Raw genomic sequence first — 24,273 nt, 5'->3', positions numbered from 1 at the left:
CGTGCAGCGGTTTGGTGGACCGGTGGTTACTGCAGGTTGTAGGCTTGTTGGAAGAGGTAGGTCTTCAGGCTCTTTTTGAAGGTTTCCATGGTAGGCGAGACTGATATGTTGTGGTAGAGAGTTCCAGAGTAGGGGGATGCGTGGGAGAAATCTTGTATGCGATTGTGGGAAGAGGAGATAATAGGGGAGTACAGAAGGAGATCTTGTGAGGATCGGAGGTTTCGTGCAGGTAAGTACTTGGAGACGAGGTCACAGATGTATGGAGGACTCAGGTTGTGGATGGCTTTGTATGTCATGGTTAGGGTTTTGAACTGGAGTCTTTGAGTAATGGGGAGCCAGTGCAAGGATTGACAGAGAGGAGAGGCCAGGGAGTAGCGGGGGGACATGTGGATTAGTGGGGCAGCAGAGTTTAGAATAGATTGGAGAGGTGCGAGAGTGTTAGAGGGGAGGCCACAGAGCAGGAGGTTGCAGTAGTCAAGGCAGGAGATGATGAGGGCATGGACTAGGGTTTTTGCAGACTCTTGGTTGAGGAATGTACAGATCCATGAAATATTTTTGAGTTGAAGTCGGTCTGGAAGTGGAAAGGGCATTGATATGTGGTTTGAAAGATCAGTGTCAAGGATAACCCGAGGCAGCGAGCTTGTGGGACTGGAGAGATTGGGCAGCCGTTTACTTTAATGGATAGGTCAATTGGGGGGGTTACGTGAGATGGGGGAAAGATGATTAATTCTGTTTTGTCCATATTAAGTTTTAGAAATCTAGCAGATGAAATAGCAGACAGACATTGAGGGATTCTGTTTAGTAGGGAGGTGATATCTGGACCAGAGATGTAAATCTGTGTGTCATCAGCATAGAGGTGATACTGAAAGCCATGAGATTCTATGAGCTGTCCGAGGCCGAAGGTGTAAATGGAGAAGAGCAGGGGCCCTAGGACTGAACATTGTGGGACTTCGACAGATAGGGGGCGCAGTGAGGAGGTGGTGTGCAAGTGGGAGACGCTGAATGTCCGGTTAGGTATGATGCAATCCAAGATAGGGCCAAGTCTGTGATGCCAAGAGATGAGAGGGTCTGTAGTCATAGGGAATGGTCCACTGTGTCAATGGCAGAGGACAGGTCCACGAGGAGGACAGAGTAGTGTTGCTTGGCCTTGGCGGCTAATAGGTCATTGGTGACCTTAGTTAGGGGCAGTTTCAGTGAAGCGGTGGGGCCGGAAGCCAGATTGTAATCGGTCAAGGAGGGAGCAAGAAGAGAGGTGGGAGGACAGTTCAAGATGGACGTATTGTTCCAGTAGTTTTGAGGCATAGGGGAGAAGTGATATAGGGCGATAGCTAGATACAGAGGATGGGTCAAGAGAGGGCTTTTGAGGATAGGTGTGATTGAGGTACATTTAAAGCTTGAGGGGAAACACCAGTTGTTAGTGATAGGTTGAAGAGGTGGGTTAGGGTTGGGATGAAGACTGTGGTGTGGTTTGGTATGGTGGGATGGATCGGGTCAAGTGAACAGGTAGTGAGATGTGATCTTGATAGTAGAGTGGAGAGTCGATCTTCTGTAATGGTGGAGAAGTTGGTTTTGGAGGCAGAGGGCAGGGCAATTAGGAGGAAGGGCTCTGGGGGTTATTGACCAAAACTTTCTCTGATGTTATCAATCTTCTTGAAAAATGAGGCAAAGTCTTCAGCTGAGATGAGTGGGGAGGGAGGAGGTGCTGGGGGGAGGTAGAGGAGAGAATTAAAGGTGTTGAATAACTGTTTAGGGTTGTGAGACAGGGAGGATATGAGATGTGAAGTAGGTTTGTTTTGCTGCAGCGAGTGTGGCCTTGCAAGTATTGAGGGTCTGTTTGAATGCGATGAAGTCCTCATTGGAGTGGGATCTTTTCCATCTCCTCTCAGCAGCCCTGGAAGCCCACCTCAGTTCTTTGGTCAGACTGGTGTGCCAGGGCTGTCTGTTGATTTTGCGAGCTTTGGTATGAGGGGCAACTGATTCCAAAGCTACAGCTATTGTGGTGTTATATAGAGCGGTAGCGGCATCCGCATTGTTTAGGGAACTTATGTCTGTAAGAGGGAGGAGAGATTCAGACAGTGAGTGTAGATTGAGGTGTTGAAGATTTCTGCGAGGGTGTGCAAGTTTTTGAGGTGGGGATTGTGGACCTGAGGAGGAGAGGGAAGAAAATGTAAGTAGGTTGTGGTCAGAAAGAGGAAGAGGTGAGTTAGAGGCTAGATAGGGCGCAGAGGCGGGTGAAGATGAGGCCTAGCGTGTGGCTAGACACAATTATACTTAACCCCTTCCTGACATCCGACGTACTATCCCGTCCACGGTACCCGGGCCCGTATGACCGGGGACGGGATAGCACGTCTACCGCGATCAGCGGCGCCCACATGGTGAGCGCCGCTGATCGCGGCCGGGTGTCAGCTGATTATCACAGCTGACACCCGGCACTATGTGTCAGGGGCGGTCACGGACCGCCCCCGACACTTTAACCCCTTGCACACCGCGATCAAACATGATCGCGGTGTACCGGGAGTTAAAGGGAAGCATCGGCAGGGAGGGGGCTCCCTCCGTGCTTCCCTGAGCCCCCCACGGCAGCGCAATGTGCAGCGCTGCTGCGGGGGGCTCCTATCCTCCAGGCCCCCGAATCCAAGATGGCGACGGGGGCCTTCGGGGACCTGAGGAAGCTGGCTTCCTCAGTGCCTGCAAAGCGCAGGCAAGAGGAAGTCTGCTTCAATGCCTGTGACAGATTGCTGATCTGTCACAGTGATCTGTGATGTGACAGATCAGCGATCTGTCACAGGACAGTGATGTCCCACCTGGGACTATGTAATAAAGTAAAAAAAAAATTAAAAAAAAATGTAAAAATAAATTAAAAAAAAAAAATCGCCAAATAAATTAGTAAAAAAAAAAAAAAAAAAATATTCCCCAATAAATTCATTTTTTGAAAATAATAAAAAAAAAACAAAACAATAAAAGTACACATATTAGGTATCGCCGCGTCCGTAATGACCCGCCCTATAAAACTGTCCCATTAGTTAACCCTTTTAGCGAACCCCTTAAAAAATAAAAATAAAAAAACGAAGCAAAAAATAATGATTTATTATCATACCGCCAAACAAAAAGTGTAATATCGTGCGATCAAAAAGACGCATATAAATATCCATGGTACCGCTGAAAACGTCATCTTGTCCCGCAAAAAACGAGCTGCCACACAGCATCATCAGCGAAAAAATAAAAAAGTTATAGCTCACAGAATAAAGCGATGCAAAAATAATTTTTTATATAAAATAGTTTTCATTGCATAAAACCGACAAAAACATAAAAAAACGACCTAAATGAGGTATCGCTGTAACCGTACTGACCCGAAGAATAAAACCGCTTTATCAATTTTACCGCACGCGGAACGGTGTAAACGCACCCCCCCCAAAAGAAATTCATGAAACGCTGGTTTTTGTTCATTCTGCGTCCCAAAAATAGGAATAAAAAGCGATCAAAAAATGTCACGTGCCCGAAAATGGTACCAATAAAAACGTCAACTCGTCCCGCAAAAAATAAGACCTCACATGACTCAGTGGGTCAAAATACGGAAAAATTATAGCTCTCAAAATGTGGTGATGCAAAAACTATTTTACAATAAAAAGCGTCTTTTAGCGTGTGACAGCCGCCAAACATAAAAACCGCCATAAATAGTAAATCAAACCACCCGTTATCACCTCCTTAGTTAGGGAAAAATAATAAAACTAAAAAAAAGTATCTATCTCCATTTTCCCGTTAGGGTAAGGCTGTGTGCACACGCTGCGGATTAGGTGCGGATTCATCCGCGCGGATTTTGTAAAATCCGCAGGTGAAACCGCAGGTCAAAAGACCTGCGGTTTTACCTGCAGATTGCTCTGCGGTTTTGTCCTGCGGTTTTTCATCTCCTCATTAGAGGAGATGGCAAACCGCAGGAGAATCCGCAGAAAGAATTGACATGTCAATTCTTTCTGCGGATTGAAAACCGCAGATAATCCGCGCGGAAAATTCCGCACCGTCTGCACTGCGGTTTTTGATTCCCATAGGGAATCATGGTACTGGGGTCTGCAGCAGCCAAAACCGCTGCGGAACTGCAGCAAAATCCGCAGCGTGTGCACACAGCCTTAGGGTTAGGGCTAGGGTTAGGGCTAGGGTGAGCTAGGGTTAGGGTTAGGGCTAGGGTTAGGGCTCAGATTAGGGTTAGGGGTGTGTTGGGGTTAGGGTTGGAGTTATAATTGGGGGTTTCCACTGTTTGGGTACATCAGGGGCTCTCCAAATGCAACATGGCGTCTGATCTCAATTCCAGCCAATTCTGAGTTGAAAAAGTCAAATGGTGCTCCTTCCCTTCCAAGCTCTGCCATGCGCCCAAACAGTGTTTTACCCCCACATGTAGGGTATCAGCCTACTCAGGACAAATTGCAAAACAATTTTTGGGGTCCAATTTCTCCTGTTACCCTTAGGAAAATAAAAAATTGGGGGCAAAAATATCATTTTTGTGGAAAAAAATGATTTTTTTATTTTCACGTCCGAGTGTTATAAACTTCTGTGAAGCACTTGGGGGTTCAAAGTGCTCACCACACATCTAGATAAGTTCCGTGGGGGGTCTAGTGTCCAAAATGGGGTCACTTGTGGGGAGTTTCAATAGTTTAGGTACATCAGGGGCTCTCCAAACGCACATGACACCCGCAGACCATTCCATCAAAGTCTGCATTCCAAAACGTCACTGCTTCCCTTCCGAGCCCCGACGTGTGTCCATACAGTAGTTTTCTCCCACATATGGGGTGTCAGCGTACTCAGGCCAAATTGGACAACAACTTTTGGGGTCCAATTTCTCCTGTTACCCTTGGGAAAATGAAAAAATTGGGGACTAATTGATCATGTTTCTGGAAAAAATACCATTTTTTTATTTTCATGCCCTGGCATTATAAACTTCTGTGAAGCCCTTGGGGGTTCAAAGTGCTCACCTCACATCTAGATAAGTTCCTTAGTGGGTCTAGTTTTCAAAATGGGGTCATTTGTGGGGGGTTTCCACTGTTTAGGTACATTAGGGGCTCTCCAAAGGCAACATGACACTCGCAGACCATTCCATCAAAGTCTGCATACCAAAACGTCACTACTTCCCTTCCGAACCCCGACGTGTGCCCATACAGTAGTTTTCACCCACATATGGGGAATCAGCATACTCAGGACAAATTGGATAACAACTTTTGGGGTCCAATTTCTCCTGGTACCCTTGGGAAAATAAAAAAATTGTGACTAAAAGATCATGTTTGTGGAAAAAATACGAATTTTTTATTTTCACGCCCGGGCGTTATAAACTTCTGTGAAGCACTGGGGGGTTCAAAGTGCTCACCACACATCTAGATAAGTTCCTTGGGGGGTCTAGTTTACAAAATGGTGTCATTTGTGGGGGGTTTCCACTGTTTAGGTACATTAGGGGCTCTCCAAAGGCAACATGACACCCGCAGACCATTCCATCAAAGTCTGCATTCCAAAACGTCATTACTTCCCTTCCGAGCTCCGACGTGTGCCCATACAGTAGTTTTCTCCCACATATGGGGTATCAGCATACTCAGGACAAATTGGACAACAACTTTTGGGGTCCAATTTCTCCTGGTACCCTTTGGAAAATAAAAAAAATGGTGACTAAAAGATCATGTTTGTGGAAAAAATACGAATTATTTATTTTCACGCCCGGGCATTATAAACTTCTGTGAAGCACTGGGGGGGTCAAAGTGCTCACCAAACATCTAGATAAGTTCCTCAGGGGGTCTAGTTTCCAAAATGGTGTCATTTGTGGGGGGGGTTTCCACTGTTTTGGTACATCAGGAGTTTTCCAAACGCGACATGGTGTCCGATCTCAATTCCAGCCAAAAACGTCAAATGGCGCTGCTTCCCTTCCGAGCTCTGCCATGCGCCCAAATAGTGGTTTACCCCCACATGTGGGGTATCAGCGTACTCAGGACAAATTGCACAATAACTTTTACGGTCCTGTTACCCTTGGAAAAATAAGAATTGAGGGTGAAAAGATCATTTTTGTGGAAAAAATATGATTTTTTAATTGTATGGCTTTATGTTATAAACTTCTGTGAAGCCCATGGGGGTTCAAAGTTCTCACCACACATCTAGATAAGTTCCTTAGGGGGTCTAGTTTCCAAAATGGTGTCATTTGTGGGGGATTTCCACTGTTTTGGTACATCAGGGGTTTTCCAAACGCGACATGGTGTCCGATCTCAATTCCAGCCAAAAACGTCAAATGGCGCTGCTTCCCTTAAGAGCTCTGCCATGCGCCCAAATAGTGGTTTACCCCCACATGTGGGGTATCAGCGTACTCAGGACAAATTGCACAATAACTTTTAGGGTCCTGTTACCCTTGGAAAAATAAGAATTGAGGGTGAAAAGATCATTTTTGTGGAAAATATATGATTTTTTAATTGTATGGCTGTATGTTATAAACTTCTGTGAAGCCCATGGGGGTTCAAAGTTCTCACCACACATCTAGATAAGTTCCTTAGGGGGTCTAGTTTCCAAAATGGTGTCATTTGTGGGGGGTTTCCACTGTTTTGGTACATCAGGAGTTTTCCAAACGCGACATGGTGTCCGATCTCAATTCCAGCCAAAAACGTCAAATGGCATTGCTTCCCTTCCGAGCTCTGCCATGCGCCCAAATAGTGGTTTACCCCCACATGTGGGGTATCAGCGTACTCAGGACAAATTGCACAATAACTTTTAGGGTCCTGTTACCCTTGGGAAAATAAAAATTGGGGTGAAAAGATCATTTTTGTGGAAAAAATATGATTTTTTAATTGTACCGCTGTACGTTATAAACTTCTGTAAAGCCCTTGTGGGTTCAAAGTTCTCACCACATATCTAGATAAGTTCCTTGGGGGGTCTAGTTTCCAAAATGGGGTCACTTGTAGGGGGTTTCCACTGTTTAGGTACATCAGGGACTCTCCAAACGTGACATGGCGTCCGATCTGAATTCCAGCCAATTTTGCATTGAAAAAGTCAAACGGCGCTCCTTCCATTCTGAGCTCTGCCATGCGCCGAAACAGTCGTTCCCCCCCACAAATCAGGTATCAGCGTACTCAGGACAAATTGCACAATAACTTTTGCAGTCCAATTTCTCCTGTTACCCTTGGTAAAATAAAAAAAATTGAACCTGAAGTATTTTTTTTTGTGAAAAAAAGTTAGATGTTCATTTCTTTATAAATATTCAAAAAAATTCCTGTGACGCACCTAATGGGTTAATAAACTTCTTGAATGTGGTTTTGAGCACCTTAAGGGGTTCAGTTTTTAGAATGGTGTCACTTTTGGGTATTTTCTATCATATAGACCCCTCAAAGTGGCTTCAAATGTGATGTGGTCCTAAAAATAAAATGGTGTTGTAAAAATGAGAAATCGCTGGTCAACTTTTAACCCTTATAACTTCCTAACAAAAAAAAATTTTGGTTGCAAAATTGTGCTGATGTAAAGTAAACATGTGGGAAATGTTACTTATCAAGTTTTTTGTGTGCCGTATCTCTGTGATTTAAGGGCATAAAAATTCAAAGTTGGAAAATTGCGAAATTTTCAAAATTTTTGCCAAATTTCCAATTTTTTCACAAATAAACGCAAGTTATTTGAATGAAATTTTACCACTAACATGAAGTACAATATGTCACGAAAAAACAATGTCAGAATCACCGGGATCAATGGAAGCGTTCCAGAGTTATGACCTCATAAAGGTACAGTGGTCAGAATTGTAAAAATTGGCCCGGTCATGAACGTGCAAACCACCCTTGGGGGTGAAGGGGTTAAAGGGAATCTGTCACCGGAAATTTGCAAGCTATGTAAATGCCGTGTCCGGTGTTTCTTCTTTTCTCCACCCAATCCGTGACTGCCGTCCGCAATATTTTCCGGAATTAGAGTTCTCCATATTTCGCGTGTGTGCAAAGCAATCTTGCCTCGCGCACGTGCAGTGATTTGCCCAACTGCGGGCAAAGCCGAAAATCATTACTGCGCATGCGCCGGTACACTATGTCCCGGAAGTATTTCACGTCAGATATTTATATGGAGAGGGACATGTGATTTTAGCAGCCAATGACACGTGCCATGGTGTCAGGACATTGTGGGTGTTTCCTGCGCCCTGATTGGCAAGTTGCAATGTACACACAAAGTTATTTTAATAAATTGACCTCTATGCTGTGCTTACAAGAACGCCGTGCCTCTGGGCTCTGCAAACCCTTTATCATACACGTGCCAAACACTCAGAAAACACCATTATCGTTGCTAAAGTGCTGAAAATATTTTTGTGGCAACACGCAAATATTTTCCCACACTTTTACCGAATTTTACCAATTTTATAAAATTTTGCTCGGGTTTCCGATCACGAATACAAATGTGCCATATTCTTGCCGAATTTATGCTTGGCGATCATTTTCTGATCAAATTCGCTCATCTCTATTAAAGATGTTGTCCACTACTTGGAGGTGGGTGTAGCCACTATTTTACTTGGTGCAAACAGTGATTGAGAAGGACTTGTCTGAGTAGTGGACAACCGCTTTATCATAGGTCTCCCTCTTGAGGCATAACTAGGGGTTCAGCTCAAGTGGGGAAGTAGGGGGCTAAACATCTGAGTGGACCCCTAACCAGGTGCTGTGTGTACAACTATGGTAGTGAACCCTGATCGTGGGTAGAGAAGAACTTCAGCCACTTTGTTACTGACAATAAATCTCAACTTAAAGACTAACACTGATATTACAGCCATATGGTGACCATATAGTGGTAGATACCAGACCTGCAGACTATAAATTTACAGTACAGTTATATATAGTAACTTACAGTTGACGTTCTTTCTGGTGCAATAATTAATTTTTCCATCTGGACTAGACCGACATGACAATTTCTTCCAGTTAAGATTCGTCTGCAGAAATAACAACAAAAACACATCTGACTTCTCACATTTCCAACCCTATCACCATTTATACCTAACCTGCACAAACTGCTCATCCTGCTGATACCCCAATACTGAGCCGCTGCTGCCGTATGCTCCCTGCATCAGCGCGCTGGTAACTAAGTACACATCGACTCCGCGGTGCTGATCGCTGGTGAAGCTGTCTGTCTGACAGCTCACCAGCGATCATGTAGCGACTCACCAGCGGTCCTGACACATTGAGATCGTCGGGATCACTGGTGAGTCGCTATGTGTGACGGTGCCCTAAACCTCTGATCTGATATCAGGCGTTGTGAGACGCTACTGTAAATGATCAGGGCAACTTTACAGATAACTCTTTGTATCTTATCTGGTCTCATCCAGTGTCAAACTGCTAATGTCAGCAAATCATGTGTCCAATATGGAGCCTGTAAGCCTACTCTATATACCAATTATGGAAAAACTTTTGCCAGCCATACGCGCCATCCCTGATATATACTACCGTTCAAAACTTTAGGGTCACTTAGAAAAGCAGTTTTTTCCAATGAAGCTAACACTAAATGATTTAGAAATACACTCTATACATTGTTAATGTGGTAAATGACTATTCTAGCTGCAAACATCTGGTGTGTAATGCAATATTTTCATAGGTGTATAGAGGCCCATTTCCAACAACCATCACTCCAGTGTTCTTATTTTACTTTGTGTTTGCTAACTATGTAAGAAGGCTAATAGATGGTTAGAATACCCTTGAAAACCCTTGTGCAAGTATGTTAGCCCAGCTGAAAACAGTTTGGCTGATTGGAGAAGCTATAAACCTGACCTTCCTTTGAGCTAGTTGAGAATCTGGAGCATTACATTTGATGGTTCCATTAAACTCTCAAAATGGCCAGAAAAAAAACTTTCATGTGAAACTCGACAGTCTATTCTTGTTCTAAGAAATGAAGGCTATTCCATGTGAGAAATTGCCAAGAAACTGTAGATTTCCTACAAAGGTGTGTACTACTCCCTTCAGAGGAGAGCACAAACAGGCTCTAACCAGAGTAGAAAGAGAAGTGGGAGGCCCCACTGCACAACTGAGCAACAAGGCAAGTACATTAGAGTCTGTAGTTTGAGAAATTGACGCCTCACAGGTCCTCAACTGGCAGCGTCATTAAACAGCACACGCAAAATGCCAGTGTCAACGTCTACAGTGAATAGGCGACTCCGGGATGCTAGCCTTCAGGGCAGAGTGGCAAAAGAAAAAGCCATATCTGAGACTGGCTAATAAAAGGAAAAGATTAATATGGGCAAAAGAACACAGACATTGAACAGAGGAAGATTGGAAAAAAGTGTTATGGACAGACGAATCCAAGTTTGAGGTGTTTGGATCACACAGAACATTTGTGAGATGCAGAACTGAAAAGATGCTGGAAGAGTGCCTGATGCCATCTGTCAAGCATGGTGGAGGTAATGTGATGGTCTGGGGTTGCTTTGGTGCTGGTAAAGTGTGAGATTTGTACAAGGTAAAAGGGGTTTTGAATAAGGAAGGCTATCACTCCATTTTGCAACGCCATACCCTGTGGACAGTGCTTAATTGGCGCCAATTTCAACCTACAACAGGACAATGACCCAAAGTATACCTCCAAATTAAGGAAGTACTATTTAGGGAAGAAGTAGGCAGCTGGTATTCTATCTGTAATGGAGTGGCCAACGCAGTCACCAGATCTCAACCCCATTGAGCTGTTGTGAGAGCAGCTTGACCGTATGGTACGCAAAAAGTGCCCATCAAGCCAAACCAACTTGTGGGAGGGGCTTCTGGAAGCATGGGGTGAAATTTCTCCAGATTACCTCAGCAAATTAACTGCTAGAATGCCAAAGGTCTGCAATGCTGGAATTGCTGCAAAGGGAGCATTCTTTGACGAAAGCAACGTTTGAAGGAGAAAATTATTATTTCAAAAAATCTTTTTTTCGAACCTTGTCAATGTCTGGGCTAGATTTTAAATTCATTTGGCAACTCATTTAATAAAAGTATGCGTTTTCATGGAAAACACAAAATTATCTGGGTGACCCCAAACGTTTGAACGGTAGTGTACATGAAATCAAGATTGCAGGGAGAGAATAGAAATGTGCATCATTTGCTGATGATCTCCTAATCTACAGTCGTGTGAAAAAGTGTTTGCCTCCTTATTTCCTATTCTTTTGCATGTTATGTTTTAAGGGTAGGGGGGCAATCACTTTTCCGCACAGGGCCCTGTAAGTTTGGATTTCTTTTTCCCTTAATAATAAATACCTTCAATTAAAAACTGCATTATGTCTTTACTTGTGATATGTTTAATATTTGCATTTTTGGTGATCTGAAACATTTAAGTGTGACAAACATATAAAACAATAAGAAATCAGGAAGGGGGCAAACACTTTTCACACAACTGCATATTACCAATCCACATATACCTGGCCCGTCTCTGATTGAATTCATGCATTTCGAGAAATGGTCACAATTCAAGATATTGATAAATGTGAAGAATTAAATGTCTTTCTACACCAATAAAAGTCCAAAGTTCGTTTGACAGAGTCAATGATCTTAAGATAATCTACCTAGCCTGCTACTGTATACCTGCTGCAATCCATCCGGGTGTACAGCTCTGGCAAAAATTAAGAGACCACTGCAGTTTTGTAAAAATCAGCTTCTCTATATGTCTGATAGCCATTCCATTGTCAGTTGAATTCCAACCAGAGTACACCTCATTCTACTTAATGTGCTTCTGATTAGGTGATCACCTGAACCAAATTGTATTTAATGAAGGAAAGTATAAAAAAACCTGCTGTGGTGTTCACAATCCTCTTGCAATAGGACAAGTTGGATGGCAAAACAAGTACTAGTAATATCCCAAAAGAAATAGGAATGAAAAAATAACTTAACCATGGCAAATGAGTAGAAAAGTATTGAGTGAGGAAAAGAAGGGCTCAATTCTGGCTTTACTAGCAGAGGGATACAGTGAGCATCATGTTGCCTCCATCCTTAAAATTTTGAAGACGGCAGTCCATTACAACAAGGTCAAGCAGCAGATATTGGGGACAACAAAGCTACAGACCAACAGAGGGCGAAAACGACTCTCCACTGACCGGGATGATGACAGTCATCTTATGCAAAAGGCACTCAGCAACCGCAGGATGACATCAAGTGACCTACAAAAGGAATGGCAAATGGCAGCTGGGGTGAAGTGCAAAGCAAGAACAGTTCATAGCAGGCACCTAGAGGCAGGGCTCAAGTCATGTAAAGCTAGATAAAAGCCTTTCATCAATGAGAAGCAAAGGAGAGCCAGGCTGAAGTTTGCCAAAGACCATAAGGATTGTACCATAGAGGACTGGAGTAAGGTAACCTTCTCTGATGAGTAATTTTCAGCTTTGCCCAACACCTGGTCATCTAATGGTTAGACAGAGACCTGGAGAGGCGTACAAGCCACAGTGTCTTGCACCCACTGTGAAATTTGGTGGAGGATCGGTGATGATCTGGGGATGCTTCAGCAAGACGGAAATTGGGCAGGTTAATCTTTGCGAAGGATGTATGAATCAAGCCACATACAAAGTTATCCTGGAAAGTCAGTTGATTCCTTTTGCACAGGCAATGTTCCCCAACTCTAAGGACTGTTTTTTTCCAGCAGGACAATGCGCCATGCCACACAGCTAGGTCAATCAATGTGTGGATGAAGAACCACCACATCAAATCCCTGTCATGGCCAGCCCAATCTCCAGACCTGAACCCCATTGAAAACCTCTGAAATACTGGAATGTAATCAAGAGGAAGATGGATAGCCACAATCCATCAAACGAACTGCTTAAATTTTTGTACCAGGAGTGGCATAAGGTCACCCAAAAGCAGTGTGAAAGAATGGTAGAAAGCATGCCAAGACGCATGAAAGCTGTGATTAAAAATCATGGTTATTCCACAAAATATTGATTTCTGAACTTTTCCTGAGTTAAAACATTAGTATTGTAAACTCTTCTTACAACCCTTGTAGTGTTATTGTTGTGGTTTATTACAATTATTTTTTTAATCTCGTTCTTTCTTTTACTATTTCTGGAAAATTGAATTTTCCTTTCCTGTTATATTATTGAAATTTTCTAAATAAAGAATATATATAAAAAAATTAGTATTGTTGTTTCTAAATAATTATGAACTTGTTTTATTAGCATTATTTGAGGTCTGCAAGCACTGCATTTTTTGTTCTTTTGACCGTTTCTCATCTCCTGAAAATAAATACAAAATTTAGTGCTTGGAAAGTCGAAGACATGTTGTAGGTAGTTTATGGAATAAAAGAGCAATTTACATTTTTTTAAAACTTTTTTCTTAAATTTAACAACAAAGGAAAAGGTATAAACAGTTACAGTATGTTCATGACATTGAACAGTAATCCTGCCCATTCCCTTATCCCTCCCCTCCCTGCGAGTGTCATCATTTGAAGAAATTCCTTAAATTGGTGCATGTCCTCCAATGCTTTGTAGCAAGTACCAATTTGTGCCTTCAAATTGCTTCTTAAGTCTATTCTTAGGCTCTGTATCTAAAGAAGGAATAAGGAATGAACATCTAGTGAAGAACTTCTCTGTTGACTTTGCTTTGTTGGTAAAGTTTCCAACCAGTCCATTTTAAACAGAAAATTAATTTTTGTTAATATCAATGATTTTGATGGCACATTTGAGTTTAACCATTGATGTAATATACTTTTCCTTACCGCTGAGGCCCAAATCACTAACATAGCCTTAATGTGCCTAGGTAATGCTCTTTGAGTCTCCTCCAGGATATTAAAAATTGCCCATTGTGGGGTGAGAGAGAACTCAAACCCACTCAACTGTTGTAATTCAGAGTGAATATCATGCCACAACTTTTGAATTTAAGGACAAACCCACATATGGTGAAAAATGTCAGTATTATGCAAACCACATTTTATACATTGATAAGAATTTGTGGGAGACATTCTGGATTGGACGTACAGGGTAATACAAGCCCTATGTAATAATAGTATAGCCATATCAGTATAACTGTTATTTGGAATAACTTTCCATTGAGCCCTAGTAGCTTCTAATATATCTCCAACCTCCATATCTTTTATCCATCTCGCCGGACCAGAGGTTTTAGCATCCCAAGACCATTCCTTTCGCAGAGTGGAATATATGGTACTAGTTTACATCAATTGAGACCTGCCTGTTCTGAGAATGCATAATTTATCACCCATACCCCCTGTCTGCTAGCCACAAATTTAAGAACCAAACTGCGTGCCAGCAGAAACAGGAACGGACGTCCCCCAAAAACGGGATAACAAGATACTGCCTCGTCAAAAGTGATTATAGAGAAACTATGGCGTAATAGATCTACCCCAAGAGCACACTTTTGTTGTGCCATATCTTTATAGATTTAAGGCGGTTTGCTTTTTAAAAATACTGGGTTAGCTAGAAAAGGCTGGAAAGGTGACAATCTACCTCCCAAATTAGTTTCCTCCCTCTTATCCAAGAGAAAATAGTTTGCCAAAGTAACGGATGTTCTCTGATTTCATCGGGGAGTTCCTCATTAGTCAGATGTAACAAAGCCATTAAAGATATATGTGGATAAATCTGCCCCTCTAGGTGAGTATTGGCAAAATGGGATGTTCCCCGCATCCAATCTATTACATATCGTACGTTAGCTGCTATGTTATATCTAGAAATATCAGGGAAGTTAATACCTCCCTCAGATCATGGCAGTTGTAGTTTACATAGCCAAATGCGTGAACGGCCCCCTACTCCCCGCATAAACTGTGGAAATGTCTTATTCAATATATTGGTGTCCGATTTGGATAAAAGTGGTAATGATAGAAATAGATATAATAATTTAGGAAAAATTATTTTAATTAAGTGACATTACATAACATAGTAACATAGTTAGTAAGCCCGAAAAAAGACATTAGTCCATCCAGTTCAGCTTATAAAATTCTGTCAGAATAAATCCCCAGATCTACGTCCTTCTAAAGAACCTAACAATAACTGTAAGATACAATATTGTTACGCTCCAGGAACATTAACCGGTAAAAGACAAAATAAAGTATTTCCATGAATTGAGATTAGTCACTTTAAGAATATTGGGTGTATAATTAAGACAATATAATTAATGTGGATCTGCTAGAAGCCTAATGCCCAGGTACCCAAAAGACTCGCACTTCCATAGTCAAGGGAACCAGCTCTCAGATATTCTACCCGCCCTAAATACTGCCAATGCTTTTGACTTATTATAATTAATTTTAAAGCCAGTAAGATGTCCGAAGTCTTCGATTGTCGAAATTATGATTGGAATGGCTTGTGTTGGGTTGGCAATAAATAATAAAATATCATCGGCAAAAGCCATTAATTTTGTTTCCATGTTCCCAGTAGAGATCCCATGAAAATCTGGCAAATTTTGGAGAGTTCTCAATAAAGGGTCTAATGCCAAATTAAATAATAATGGAGACAATGGGCATCCCTGCCTGGTACCCCATCGGATGACAAATGGCATCGACAGGTGTTATTTATAAAAAGCCTAGATGTGGGGTCCCTATATAACAATTTAATAGCATTGCAGAACCAGGACCCAAATCCTCTGACCTCCAACAACTTATATAAATAATTCCAGGAGACCCTGTCAAAGGCCTTATCCGCATCGATGCCCACCACTATATTTCTTTTACCGTTATTGAGTCTACAACTAGATATGGAACCTATCGCTGTTCTTATATTATAGGTTATCGATTTCCCATGTACAAACCCCGTCTGATGTAATGAAATTAACTCAGAAATAACCTGCTGGACCCTAGTTGCCAATATTTTTGTAAATCTGCATTGAGCAGTGAGATTGGGCAATTTCCCTCCACCTGCAATAGATCTTTTCCAGGCTTAGGAAGCATAATACAAGCCTCATTAAATCTATCTGGAATGTAGCCCTTTTCCATGATTCCATTAAATAACTCGCATAAATGTGGACCTACCGATGGACCCAAGATTTTATAATACTCTCTACTAAACCCATCTGGACCCGGTGCCTTAGAAATCTTAAGAGTAAAGATGGCTGACAGTACTTCCGTAATGGTAATGGGTGAATTAAGCAGGTTTCTCTGGTCTTCCGCAATACTAGGAGCCATCCCATCCTGAAAGAAATACGATGCCTTTGCAATCTCCTCTCCCCCACTTGCATACAAAGATCAAAAAAAGTCTAAATTCCTCTATTATTAGTTCATTATCCGTTGTAACTTTTCCATCTTGATTACAGATCCTATTGATTCTAGTTGCTTGTCTAAAAGTTTTAGTGAGTGAGGCAAGTAGCTTCCCTGGCCTGTTCCCCCACTTAAAATATTTATGTTTTTGATAGTCTAGACTGTATAACGCTCTCTCATGCTCAATGTTTTCGGCTGCCTCTTTAGCCTCTATGAATTTCTGGTTATTTGTGGGGGTATTGGATAGTTTAAAATTTTTATATGCCTGAGTCAATTTTTCCTGAGCTGCTAACATGGCCTCTAGTAATTTTTTGCGTTTATTCCCGACATAAGAGGTGATTTGTCCACTTAAATCTGCCTTAGAGGCAAGCCCAGAATAAGTGAGGATCAGCACAGTGCTCCTTATTGTCTTCTTTGTATGTGTTCCACGACATCTGCAAGTAAGCCTTAAAATCGTCAGACGAATCTAAATAAGAGGGAAACCTCAACCTCCTTTCCTTGTATGCCGGATTTACCAATCTAGATTTGAAAACCACCGGGGCATGATCAGACAATTGAATATCCAAGATATCTGTTGACAGAACAAGGGACACCATCGATAAGCCCAGTAAACAATAGTCTAATCTTGCATGTGTATTCTGAACATGATAGTGTGAAAAGTCCTTATCGGTGGGATGGTGCCATCTCCATATATTCGTCAGCCCCAGATAATCCATCAGTTTCTGAATTAAACCTTCATGCATTGTAGCTCCAAGGTTGTTTGAACCTGAACTATCCATAGATATATCATGTGCCTCATTAAAGTCACCAACAATTATCAAATTGGCTGTGTCCCAACCCGTCAATTTAGAGAGTAAAGCTGGAATCACACATAGCGACTTACCAGCGATCCCGACAACGATATCAACGTGTCAGTATCGCTGGTAAGTCACTGTGTGATCGCTGCTGAGCTGAGCGGGTATCCGAGGGACGCGCGTCCCTCGGATACCCGATGTGTACGTTAGTTACCAGCTGATCGCTGGTCTCCCGCCTGTCACACGCAGCGATGCATGCTGGCCAGCGGGAGATCAGCGATGAAAAAAATGTCGAGGTTTCTTGCAGCGATCAGCGATACCGGCAGGGGGGCCGGTCGCTGATCACTGTCACACACAGCGATCTTGCTGGTGAGATCACTGTTGTGTCACAAAACTTGTGACTCAGCAGCGATCTCGCTAGCGAGATCGCTATGTGTGACGGGTTCGTAACTGAGCCTGAAACCGAGTCTGGACCACTGGGTGCGTATACATTTACCAGGCTATAGCGAACTTCTATTTTTATGTTAACTATTAAAATTCTCCCCATTGGATCCTCCCAAGTATCTAAAATATTGTAATTAAGACATTTATTGACAAGTATCGCCACCCCCCTGTTTCTTGGAATATGATGCCTCAGCACATAACACATTTTTACTAAATAAAGATGGATGTTTATCCCTTACCCAATGAGTTTCTTGTAGAAAAATTACATGAAAGTTAGAACGTTGTAAATAATGCATAACCTTTTTCCTCTTGACTGGGGTGTTTAGCCCATTTAAATTCCAAGAGCACCAATATAATGAATGCATTGTGGACATAGAATTACTGCTATTATCTATCATTTAACCTATACCAGAACATGGTGCGATCTTCCTGAATATCAGATGCATATAAACCCAACACCCATCCCAGCGAGTGGGCGTAGAGTCCACATCAACAAAAAGGTGTGAAGAACATGCGCAGGAACCCACCCACCCCAACATTAACAAACTAAACCCGCTAATAACCATGCTCAAAATAATTATGAGCGTGGACATGTTTGAAGAAAAGAGATTAATATCTCAACAAAACAAAATCGACGCCACTCTGTTAGGTGACAGTGACAAAGAAAGTCAACTATATTAGTCAGGTCTCATCTGAGGTCTGCACTGCAGCTTGAGTATTTGCTTGAAGATGTTGCAAAGCATTTTCCAACTCTGTAAAGATCCAGTTTTTCCCATTCAAAGAAAAGCATAGGATTGCAGGAAATTATAGCCCAAAATTAATATTTTTCCCCGCCAAAATAGCACAGGCGGGATTAAAAGCTTTACGTTTGGCTGCAACCGCAGCTGAGTAATCCTGGAAAAGAAAGTTTGTGGTGATCATAGGATAATGGTTGCGTATTCCTGTATGCCGATAATAAACTGACTTTATCTTGGAAATCTAGAACCCTGAAAATTACTAGACGTGGTCTGGAATCTGTATCATTCCTAGGAGGACCCAGGCGATGAACTGAATGTGGTGTTAGATTTAGTGCTTTTGGGAGCCATTCTGACACTACTCCCATTAAATTAGGCGTTTTGATCGATTCGGGGAGACCCACAAGTTGGGAGACCCACAAGTTTCAGATTACGATGAGATCTGTCTCTAGATCCACAACTTTGTCCAGAAGAAATGTGACATTTTTATCCCTCTAGTCTAACTTCCCTGATAGCTCTGTAACTATGTCCTCCAGATCTGACACTTTGTTCTGCAGCTGTTATGCGTGCCCCTATGCGTGTGTTAACCTAAGTGGCAATAGCATCCAGAGTCGCCTGAAATGCCACCAGTCGAGAGTATTTTCGGCATTAAAATATCTGTAATGTCCTGAACAATAGATTGTGTATCCTCCCGTTCCATATCAGTAGTTATCTTAGGTGGAAACGAAGTATTCTGTTGCCGGGTCGAGGCTCTATTTGATTTTCCAGATTTGGCTATGTATTTTTCCATAATGGATGAGACCTAATGAGCTCATGTAGATTTGGCAGTGACATCGCTATTGAATATTTAAGTCACATGAAAAGAATCACCATTCCTAAGTCCAGCAGAGGGCAGTGTACTCCAATACTCTGATCTGTGCTTTGGACCATGAAATAACAATATTGAAATCCAGCATGGACAGTGTGCATTATGGTTATAAATCCAGCAGGGGGCAGTGCTATTGGATTCAAGTCTATAAGCTGATTTATATACCAATTATATGGCTCACAGTATACAAGAGCCAACTTGCTGAGTTACTTCTCTAGGTGAAATGAGCACTGTGTGGCTTTACCTTGCCTCCAGGACCAAGAACCTGCACTTTCCACCCAACTGACTTGACTCCCAGCCCTCCTCCTCTGACTGTGCTGTAGACTGTGCCTCTCTGTACCAGTCCACGCTCCCGCTCCTTCACAGGTATGTAGCGGCCCCGGTTACCTTGTAGTCCAGGAATGTGGTGCGGAGTGCCTCAGCGTGATCCGCACTCCAATGTGACCTGTCACCGCCACTCCTGTTAGAGGCCGTGTGTCGCGTGGATTTCAGCGCTACCTGCGCCTAGGACCTCCGGAATCCCCGAAGAGCTGGCCCCGCCGCTGGGGGAACCTTGCCCGGGTCTTATCCCTGCTGTCCGCTTAGTATAGCGGTGTGATGGCGGTGGATGTAGTTCTGCCATCAGGGAGCTCCATTAAAATATGGCCATCTTCAAGCTCCGCCTCCCAAAAGTCAGCAATTTACATTTTACTCAAAAGTATAACTATAAAAAGACAAATTAGACAAACCGAAAATTTTGCAGTGGTCTCTTAATTTTTTCCAGAGCTTTTTTCCTCTTTTTGCGTTAAAACTGAAAGATGTTTTAGTTGTTTTGTTTGGCAATCAAATATCCTGTCTAAAAGATGCTGGGGTTGTCGGTTTACCTGATTGCTGTTAATATTATCTAGCATCAGCCCATGCAGCGATTCTTGATTTGTTGCATTGCATTAAATTAATACTTTGGGTCCGAGAGGACCATTGACTGGCCACTCTAGGTTTCCACTTGATGCTTCCGCAAATTCCTTCCTAGCCAGCTCCAAAAAGATGTCTTTACGTATACACCATGTAGCTCCATTTGGTACTCTCTTGCCCCTTTCTACTATCCTAGGTGACTGTCCTCAGAGGATACATCATAATTTTGAATACATATAACTTCAACATATTCACTCTTCACTGGACAGTCATCCGGAATCTGTCAGCCATTTATCCCATTTGGAAATGTTGTGTGTTGACACTCTGTGCTCTCTGCATGCCATCTCTGGTATATAAAAATTGTTAACAGACCCAGATCTGGAAAATCTTCTTGCAAGGCTTGAGAAACTGTACTCCTAAGCACATTTACGAAGGATCAGTGGAATAAATGCTTTTTCCTCTTCTACAAATCGGTTATGGCCAGTAAATTACAAGAAAGATACAAGCTATAAAATTGTTTCAAGGTGGTACCAGGTCCCCAAGGCTTTACATAAATAGATCCCTGAGGTATCTAGTCTATGTTGGCTTTGCAGGGTGCGTGGGGAGACTATGTCACATTTATAGTGGTCTTGCCGGCCTCTAGAAACATTCTGGGACGAGGTCATCAGAGTTATTAAGGAGTTGACAGGCGTATCAGCACCTAGGACACCAGAGGCTACACTGATATACATGTTCTCTATGCCCAAACAGGTGTATAAGAAAATCACTATTAAAAGGCATCTACTTCAGACAGCTAGAACAATAATACCACTTCACTGGAATTCAGTACCCCCCCATTCTTTAGAGGAATGATTCATAGAGTTGGCTAGGACCAATGCTATGGAAAAGCTGATAGCCCAAACACAAGACTATTACAACCGCTATGGTTTCACTGGGAAACCTTTCCTTATTTTTCACTCTACCAAACTAGGCTAAGGAGCCTTAAAGTTTGTCTCTTCTTTGCACTCCCATAGACCAACAAATTGTCGAATACTTTCCAGCCAATCTACGTCCTTACATCCTGATTGTAATATAATCTACTCTATTAAGTGATAAATACCCATGGATCCCCTTGACTTATCTTTTTCTTCTCATCTTTGAAGTGTCTTGCTTATCCATATACGACACCGGTTTCATGATGTTTGTACCATGAGTAACACTTTTTATTCTTATGCTTTAATTCTTTATGAAATGAAGTCCATATAACGCTTTTTTCTGTTCTTCCTCTTCCAGACTTTGATTTTCTGTTTTTTATTATATTATGCTGTTACAAAATAAAAAAAAAAAACTTTGAATTTGAAAAAAAAGAAAATGACTACTTTTCTGTGTGAGTTTTTAGATGGGTAACAAGATTTGTTTTCCGATTAAAACATTTTCCACATTCTGAACATTCAAATGGATTCTCTCCTGTGTGAATTCTCTGATGTATAACCAGACTTGATTTCTCTGTAAAACATTTCCCACATTCTGAACATGAAAATGGCTTCTCCCCTGTGTGAGTTTTCAGATGTGCAACAAGATGTGTTTTCCGATTAAAACATTTCCCACATTCAGAACAGGAAAATGGCTTCTCCCCTGTATGTACCATCTGATGTCTTACAAGATATGATTTGTGTGTAAAACATTTTCCACATTCCGAACATGGAAATGGCTTCTCCCCTGTGTGTATCATCTGATGTCTATCAAGAAGTGATTTCTTTGTAAAACATTTCCCACATTCTGAACATGAAAATGTCTTCTTCTCCACTGTGTGTCCCATCTGATGTCTAAAAAGACGTAATCCGTATGTAAAACATTTCCCACATTCTGAACATGAAAACGGTTTCTCCCCTGTGTAAGCTGTTTCATGATCAAGAGCCCTTCTGTGACTTTTGCTTTGCATATTTGTCTTTGATGAAGCAGAAACAAGGACCTGTTGAAAAGGATCAGATGACAGATTTTGTCTGATAACATCTTGAGGTGTATATGGTATAATGAAGTGTTCTTCATAAGCATTGGGTGTTATATGAAAATTATCTGCTGAAAAATCTGCGCATATCAGATATCCCTCTGAGCTCCTGGTAAAGTCACCTGCAAGGATACAAATAATTGTATTATTTTTCAGTAACATTGCATTAGAATTATAATACTATTTATATTATTATATAGTTTATAACATGTCTGTGCAAACTGGACAATAGGCCACAAAGAGGGACTGAGATTAGTGTTAGGCCACCAGGTTATGCCCTTACAAATGTTCACTACTCTAGAATAGCTACTTTTCAGGTCATGATTCCCTGTGTCTGTCATGAATCTGTTCCAGTTACACGTTCAGAAGAGACCCATAAAAGGGATCTGTAATCAGATTTATTAGGTAATTACTTCTCATACATTCTCCGACAAGTACTATAGCAGAGGGCAAAACACATTGGAGGAGATTGCTCATATACACAAGTTATGGCTTTGGAGAAGTAAGGTTTTCTATATCTTTTAATTAATGTAACTAAACAGTGGATACAAGAAATGAGAACATGTCCTTCATATTCTTAAATATGTCATGTAAGCCAACAGAAACATTGGCTGAATTTGGGAGCACTGGAGGATCTGAACATTTCCTATATGCAGCAGTGTCCTCTGCAAATAGTTGTCCGTCCTTGGTTCTTGTGTAAATCACTTAACCTTACACTGGTGCTTGAAAGTTTGTGAAACTTTTTCATATTTCTGCATAAAATTGACCTACAAATACATCTCATTTTTCACACTAGAAGTAGATAGACGTTGATTAGTACTATCTAGCAGGTCATTTTATTATTATACATTTATATAGCGCCATTTATTCCATGGCGCTTTACATGTGAAAAGGGGAAATATAGACAAGTACAATAAACATGTGCAAGACAAGGGACACACAAGTACAGAAGGAGAGAGGACCCTGCCCGCGAGGGCTCAGTCTACAGGGATGGGTGAGGATACACTAGGAGAGGGGAGAGTCATTTACGTAACATTATGGAGGTCAGTCGTCCTCTTGACACATGGCTGATTTTCTAATTACCAGGGTAGCCATTTACTTTATTATTATTAGTATAAGGTAAAACAGAAAACAATGTCTTAACCTCTTCCCGACCTATGATGTATTAATTATGTACAGGAGCTGCGTGTTCAATTAACATCATAGTTGACACCCGGCTTCCATTGCTGGTGTAAGGAGGTGGCTGAGAACCCCTGCGCTCCCTCTCTCCATCCAGTGTGGCATACTATGGACCGTCATATAATTTTATTATGTACTGCTATGTATTACACTGCATTGTTTTTATATTGTGTAATGTGGGGAGTTCCTCTTTAAGTACCTATGTGTTGCACTAAGTTAGGGACAGTTGATAGTTAAATTGTGGGCTGGGTCAGCAGCAGGAAAGGCGGCAGGAAGCTACTGCTTCCGGTTAGTTGCTCGGCCACGTTGGCTCTGGGCAGTTGTGTAGCAGCAGCCAGGGCATTGCCAGACCCCAAGAGCAGAATCTGTTGCCACGGCTGAAAGACACTAAAGTGGGCATTGCCAGACCTCAGGAGAAGAGAGGATCTGTTGCCCCAGATTTAAGAACTTAAAGACCGCAACACAGGTCTCCAGGACTTTGGAAGGGCCCCCGTCGAAGGGACTTCAAGCTTCCAGATTCTCGAGTGTGTACTACTGCTTAATGTCGGCTACCGTCTCTGTTGTGGGTAGGCCGTGGACATTGCTAGGGAGGGAGGAGGAAGCCAGTATTGTACCTTTTCTCATCATTTCTATTCAATTCCAATTCCCTGTTGGACTGCAAGTGGTGTCTGTCTGGTCCAACTCTGTGCAAGGTACCCGGGGTGTCTACTGAATGTACAGTTGTGGCAAAACGTATTGACACCCCTGCAATTCTGTCAGATAATACTCAGTTTCTTCCTGAAAATGATTGCAAACACAAATTCTTTGGTATTATTATCTTCATTTAATTTGTCTTAAATGAAAAAACACAAAAGAGAATGAAGCAAAAAGCAAAACATTGATCATTTCACACAAAACTCCAAAAATGGGCCAGACAAAAGTATTGGCACCCTCAGCCTAATACTTGGTTGCACAACCTTTAGCCAAAATAAATGCGGCCAACCGCTTCCGGTAACCATCAATGAGTTTCTTACAATGCTCTGCTGGAATTTTAGACCATTCTTCTTTGGCAAACTGCTCCAGGTCCCTGATATTTGAAGGGTGCCGTCTCCAAACTGCCATTTTTAGGTCTCTCCACACATGTTCTATGGGATTCAGGTCTGGACTCATTGCTGGCCACCTTAGAAGTCTCCAGTGCTTTCTCTCAAACCATTTTCTAGTGCTTTTTGAAGTGTGTTTTGGGTCATTGTCCTGCTGGAAGACCCATGACCTCTGAGGGAGACCCAACTT

The 24,273-nt window shown here is 42.0% G+C and overlaps 1 protein-coding gene across 3 annotated transcripts in view; it reads right to left on the bottom strand.

The window, feature by feature from the left end:
- LOC141073618 (uncharacterized) overlaps nt 1-24,273 on the bottom strand; it is a 295,600-nt gene that overhangs the window by 229,723 nt on the left and 41,604 nt on the right. For all 3 annotated transcript variants that reach the window (XM_073560964.1, XM_073560922.1, XM_073560930.1), the window contains exon 2: nt 8,821-8,902. In XM_073560964.1, the coding sequence (XP_073417065.1) occupies nt 8,821-8,859 (39 nt within the window). In that variant the 5' untranslated portion in view covers nt 8,860-8,902. The remainder of the gene's footprint in view (nt 1-8,820; nt 8,903-24,273) is intronic.

This window comes from Dendrobates tinctorius, unplaced genomic scaffold (assembly GCF_039654945.1).
Source record: "Dendrobates tinctorius isolate UK_male_01 unplaced genomic scaffold, ASM3965494v1 ptg000014l, whole genome shotgun sequence".
Classification (NCBI taxonomy): Eukaryota; Metazoa; Chordata; class Amphibia; order Anura; family Dendrobatidae; genus Dendrobates; species Dendrobates tinctorius.
Note: the sequence above shows the minus strand (reverse complement) of the source record. Positions and strands in the feature narration are given on the sequence as shown.